Source organism: Papio anubis, chromosome 12 (genome assembly GCF_008728515.1).
Source record: "Papio anubis isolate 15944 chromosome 12, Panubis1.0, whole genome shotgun sequence".
NCBI lineage: Eukaryota > Metazoa > Chordata > Mammalia > Primates > Cercopithecidae > Papio > Papio anubis.
The window spans coordinates 64249593-64256435 of NC_044987.1; the positions used below are offsets into that span (position 1 = coordinate 64249593).

The 6843-nt window shown below is 35.2% G+C and overlaps 1 protein-coding gene across 1 annotated transcript; it reads left to right on the forward strand.

Moving 5' to 3' along the window:
- The first annotated feature begins 503 nt into the window (after window positions 1-503).
- Window positions 504-4979, forward strand: LOC101004045 (olfactory receptor 2D3-like). The gene is given in 1 exon segment (XM_021926148.2): window positions 504-4979. A coding segment is annotated over 1 exon segment (924 nt). The 5' UTR covers window positions 504-3591; the 3' UTR covers window positions 4516-4979.
- The last annotated feature ends 1864 nt before the right edge of the window (window positions 4980-6843 follow it).

A 6843-nucleotide genomic window follows, 5' to 3' on the forward strand; every position in this document is an offset into this window, starting at 1 on the left:
CATATATATCCAAACATACGCACCCATTTACACTTCATTTAAAAGATTAAAATGATGTATCACATATAAAGCATGATGACTTGCTTTTCACTTAATTACCTATTATAGTAGTCTTACTATATTACCAAACTTAGAACTAATATCCTTAGAAATTTTACCTAAAAGGCAAAATATTATATCTCGTTTGTTGTTTTAATGTACATGTTCTTGTTTCATGTTTATTGTTCAGTTTTATCCATTTTGTGGACAGGAATTAAAGTCCTTGCATAATGAGTTATGTCTTTTATTACTCTTTTTTTTTTTTTTTTTTTTTGACACGGAGTCTAGCTCTGTCACCCAGGCTGGAGTGCAACGGCACGATCTCAGCTCACTGCAACCTCTGCCTCCCGGGTTCAAGCGATTCTCCTGCCTCAGCCTCCTGAGTAGCTGGGATTACAGGCATGCACCACCATGCCCGGCTAATTTTTTTGTGTTTTTGGTAGAGACAGGGCTTCACCATGTTGGCCATGCTTGTCTCGAACTCCTGACCTTGTGATCCGCCCGCCTTGGCCTCCCAAAGTGCTGGGATTACAGGCGTGAGCCACCGCACCTGGCCTATTACTAATTTTTAAGAGGTCTTTATGTACTAAATATAATAATAAAATTCTTTTTTAATTTTTTGCAGATATTTCCCCAGATTATTTTACTTATATTTTTATTTTGTTTATAGTGGCATCCACTACATAGAAATCTGATATTTGTAAATAGTCAAGTTGTTAGCATTTTCCTTTATGATTTATTTGGGTACCTGTTTAGGAAAGCTTTCACCATCCAAAAATTAGAGAGATAGATGATAGATAGACAGATGATAGATAGATAGAGAGATAGATAGAGAGATAGATAGATAGATAGATAGATAGATGATAGATAGATAATCAGCTAGACAGAAAGACTACCTGATTTTATATAAAGCTGACTTTCATTAAAATATAATTTATGTATATTTAAGGTAAACAATGTGATGTTATGATATATGTGTAAATAGCAAAAAGGTTAACCTAGTGAAACGAATGTATACATTATCTCATGCAGTTTCCCATTTTTCATAATTTTTGTGGCAAGAGCAGATAAAATCTACTTATTTAGCATGAATCCCAAATACAGTACAATTTTGTTACCAATAGTCTTCATGTTGTACGTTAGATCTCTACATATCTGTACCTTTTATCCTCCAACCTACATCTTCCCATTTCTTCCTCCAACCCCAGCCCTGTCCCTGTTAACCACTGTTTTGTTTACTATCTCTGTATATTTGATTTTTGCTTTTTAGATTCCACATACAAGTGAGATTGTGCACTATTTTTTTCCTGTGTCTGACTTATTTCATTTAGCATAATGTTGTCCAGGTTCATCCATGTTGTGACAAATGGCAAGATCTCATTCTCTTTAAGGACTAAATAGTATTCCATTGTGTAAATGTGTATGTGTGTGTGTGTGTATCTCACTTTTTTAGTATTTTAAAATGCCAGTTTTCCATTGACAGACTGTTTCCATATCTTGGCCATTGTGAATAATACTGCATTGAACATGGGAGTGCATCTTTACTAGGTGGTGACTTCATTTCTTTTTGGTACATACCCAGAAGACAGATTGCTGGGTCATATGGTGGTTCCATTTTTATTTTCCTTAGAAACCTCCATACTATTCTCCATAATGGCTGTACCAATCTGCATTCCCACCAAAAAAAACTAAATTTTTTTAAAATGTAATACATTTAGGTTGAATTATTGCTTATCCTTACATTATGTGTGTATAGATATGAATATACATGCATATGTAAATAATTTTAAAAGTGAAGAAGTAATTGTCCTTTATTGTTTTAATAAATATATTTATTTAGGATGCCACATTTATCATGTATTAAATTTCCATATGTAATGAGATATGTCCATACACTATATTTATTGGGGAAAATTTTTATGTCTACTCAGTATTCATTACATTAATAAGGGGAAATTTAAAATATGTTTTATCATTGAATTACTCATCTAGATAAAATTTGGAATAAGTATGTTAAATTCCTCTATAAAAATTCTCTGTAAACATGGTTGGAATTTCAGTGAATTTTTTCTGTAAGACTTTGTGGTTCTATTTATAAAATCAATGTGTCTGTTTATCTATTCAGATATCATGTTTCACACTTTTCTTTAAATAGGTCTTGGATGTTTCTTGTGTACCCCTTGTTAAATTTAGGTATTGTTCCTTTTGTGAAGGAATTATTTTTGCTATAATTTTTATTTGGTTATCTTTGGTATATAGTAACACAAGAATGTTTAATTGCTTGTCTTGCATCAAACCACATTTCCAATCAGTTATCAAGGTTGAATTGACTTTTTGGTTCTTTTAGTATATATAATCAAATTATCTGCAAATCATGTTTGTCACCTCTCAGTATTTATTCCTTTAATACTTCCTATTTTCCAGTGGGTAAGACCCTCCCAAAATGTTGAAAAATAACTGTTAAAATATGCTTGACTGTTATTTTTGTCCCTATTGATCACTCTGTTATTGTGGCTTAGTCCTAAAACCATGGAAATGGAAACGCTGTGTGGGCTTGTCTCCCAGAAGTGGATGTGAAAGATAGAGAGAACTGTGTAAAAGTTTAATCTCTGCAAGCAGTTTTTGAGGAAGAAAGAAAAATAATTGCAAAATACAGAAATAATGAGCAGGGTTCACAGGACCAAGTTTGAGAATTTCTATAAGCCTTTGTCTTATCAACTGTATAACAGAGAGAATTATAACTACCTCATATTGACTTCAAGAGGATTTTTTTCAGGGAACACACACAAAAAAAAATCAATAATGACTGGCCACCAGGAGAATGCCTAATACAAAATAATTATGTTATTATTATAAAGACCCTATGCAAAGAAAGAAAAAAGGAAAAGAATATGGAGGACACATTAGAGGATAGTTTAAGGGTGTTACTGAGTACAGCTACTAATAAAGCAGTTATTTTTATTGTGTATCAGCACCCTTTATGTGTTGAAAATAAATGACAGGAGAATTTGGGTGAGGGACAGGGTCACAGACTACTATATTTTCCTTTAGCCTAATTTCCCATTGCTACTCAGAATGCTTCATTGGGATTATTTTGCTAATATAATTTTAAAAATCAGCCTTCATAAATGTTATCAGTTTGCATATAAAAACTTAATTGGTTTAAAGCAAATCATTTTGTTTGCTTCTCAAACCTACACAAAAGGAGGAATGCACTGTAATGAGCACTGTAGACATAGCTAAGGACTCTTAATCATTAGGTGGTCCAGTCAAGGCTTGGTCATGTAGCACACTCAGGATGATTTCTCCCCTGAGGGTGCTCTTAAAAGATTCAAAGGGAGAAAATATCAGAAGTGGTTTTCAATTGTCAGCGCTACTGAGCAAAAGGAAAATGCAGGTTTTTTTCATATGGAAGCTATTAAGAGACAAAAATCAGTAGTTCCATTTTGAATTCTAATTAATAAAATACATAAGTTACTCGCAGTTTTTAAATTACTCATCAATATGTGTTCCTTTTCTTGTTGCTGACCTATAAACAGGAATAAAACCTTCATGGGAGAAGAAAACCAAACCTATGTGAATGAATTTGTCTTCCTGGGCCTTTCACAGGATCCAGAGACACAAGTTCTGCTTTTCTTCGTTTTCCTGATTATCTACTTGCTCACTGTTCTGGGAAACCTGGTGATCATTGTACTCATTCATATAGACTCCAGACTCCACACACCTATGTACTTTTTCCTTAGAAACTTGTCCTTTGCTGGTCTCTGTTTTTCTATTGCCACTGTCCCTCAGGTGCTAATCCACCTCCTGGTGAAGAGGAAAACCATTTCCTTTGCTGGATGCTCAACACAGATTGTTGTCTTACTGCTGGTTGGAGGTACAGAGTGTGCACTGCTGGCAGTGATGTCCTGTGACGAGTACGTGACTGTCTGCAAGCCCCTGCACTACTCCACCATCATGACACATTGGGTATGTGTCCAGCTGGCCATAGGGTCCTGGGCCAGTGGAGTGTTTGTATCTCTGGTGGACACCACATTCACATTGAGCCTACCCTACCGAGGAAGCAATATCATTAACCATTTTTTCTGTGAACCTCCTGCCCTCCTGAAGCTGGCTTCAGCAGACACTTACAGCACAGAAATAGCCATCTTTGCAATGGATGTGGTAATCCTCCTGGCTCCTGGCTCCCCCATCCTTGTCTCATACTAGAATATTATCTCCACAGTGATCCGGATGCAGTCCAGGGAGGGGAGGCTGAAGGTCTTCTCTACCTGTGCGTCCCGTGTCATTGTCGTTGTTCTCTTCTATGGCTCAGCAATATTTGCCTACATGAGGCCAAACTCCAAGATAATGAATGAAAGGGATAAAATGATTTCTGTGTTCTACTCAGCAGTGACACCCATGCTGAACCCCATCATTTATAGTTTAAGGAACAAGGGTGTCAAAGGGGCTTTCAGGAGAATAACTGTAAAATAAATAGATGACCATTTTAGGGATTTGGAAAGAAGTTATTTTCTTGTAATTTTTCTCCATTTTCATCCCATTCCTCCACTTTTTTCTTTTTTCTCTTTTCCTACATCTTTTCTCAGATCAATTCAACAAATTGCCTATTCAAAGCAAGGCACCTTGGTAGACACAGGAAATAAATTAAAAAGAAGAAAAGAAAATGCAAAGGAAGGAAAAAAGAGAGGAGGGGAGAGAATGAGGAAGGAAGGCAGGAAGGCAGGAAGGCAGGAAGGCAGGAAGGCAGGAAGGCAGGAAGGAAGGAAGGAAGGAAGGAAGGAAGGAAGGAAGGAAGGAAGGAAGGGAAGCAAACAGTCACTTCTCTTCTGGCCCATACAAGCTAATAAGGAAGTTAAAACAAGTAGGAATATGACTATATGTCAATACCAAAGTACTAATAAATAATAATTATAACTATTACAAACATGAGAACATATCCTGGCAAATGGAATCATTTTCTTCTTTCTTGCATCCATTTACCAAACATAATTTGAACACGTATTATATATCCTAGGTACATTTATGAAGCTGGGGATATACACATGAAAAACAAAGCTTCAGGGTGTCATATTTCTAACATGACCTTGGATTCTAAATTTAACAATATCTGAAACTGAAAAGAGAGCACATTTGAAGAGTAACAAATGGTAGAATTTTTCTAAGAGTACATGTAAAGTTAGAAAAGTAGTGAGCTATAAAGCTGAAAAGTAAGACAAAGGGTCCAAACTGAGAAGTGCCTTGAGTTCAATACTAAAGAATTCCCAGCACGTAATTCTGAGAAAGCTGAAGATTAGAGGATTTGTGAGATGGTGATGAAAACTGAAGATAAAGGTAAGACAAAGGAAGTCTGGGGCACTTTTTATGCCTTAGAAACTATAGGACAGGCATTTGAATTTCATAATGTAGGCTGTAGTTTTGCATAACATGACCCACAATGGTGCCTAGATTGCTTGTTAAAAATGTTTCTCAGCAAAGGGTAGGGTGGGGCAGTTTATCTCAGGAATTTCCATTTATAACAGGTTCAAGGTGATTCTTAATACACTAAAAAACGTATGTTGCTTTTTAGGTAATAAGATAACTTTTAATATAAATTAAGGATGTAATTATTTGCTTAAGTTTGAACCTTCCATAGATTGTAAGCTCCATGGCAAAGAATGGTAAAGGATGTGGCTGTTTTGCTGATCTCTATATTACTACTGTAATAAAGTGTACAACCATTGTTGCTGCTCAAGAAATAGACTTTTGAATTAATGAATAAAACTGCAGTTTAGGAAAGAGATATGGACTACAGAAACAAATTTGGATGTTAAATAAATGCAAATGCAACTTGACACACCTAAAGATGTATGCAAATTTTAAACAGAAAACCAAATGTATGGGTGGTTTCATTAAAATGCAAGTGCCCGGTCCTACAGCAGATCATAAGAGTGATGAAAATGGACACTGTCTCTCTCTTATATACATATATATGTGTATACACATATACACATGGGTTATTATGTGTATATAATGTGTATATAAACATATATATAATTATACATATATGTGTATATGTATACACATATGTATATGTGTATAGACATATGAGAGATGTGTGTGTTTATATATATATCTCTCCATATATGTGTATATATACACATGCATACACACAAATATATATGTATAATTATTAAAAGATCCCAATTTAAATCTGTAATGCAATCCTGGATGAGACGTGACGATGCAGAAAGATAATGGGAAAGAACTACTTGAGAGGCTGAGTTGGGAGGATTGCTTGAGTCCAGAAGTCCAGGAGTCCAGGGGTTTGAGGCTTTAGTAGGCAATATTTTACTACTGCACTGCAGCCTGGATGACAGAGCAAAACCCCACCACAAAAAAAAAAAAAAAAAAAAAAAAATAGAAAGAATCCAGCACACAAACCTGGAGTTACCAACATTTCTGGGGAAGTGAAAAGTAGCTAATCAAGCCTGGAGCAGCAAGAGTCAGAAATTCAGGAGGAGAAGCCAAATAAAGGCATGTCAGGAGTGACAAGAAAAGAGACCTTTTAGAAAAGATTTCTGAATGTTTCGAGAGTTTTGTGTATTAATAAAAGGCTACTAAATTTGTCAATTATGTCATTATTGACCTTGGCAAAAACGATTGCAACAGAATATGCCATGAGATCTTTAATTTCATACACTGAATTTATAAGTTATTTGTCAAAAGATTAACATTCTGAAATAAAAATATTGAATATTTTTAATTAGGAGCATAGCATTGTCCTCTACTTCTTCAGCGAAGAGATACACACACACACACTCA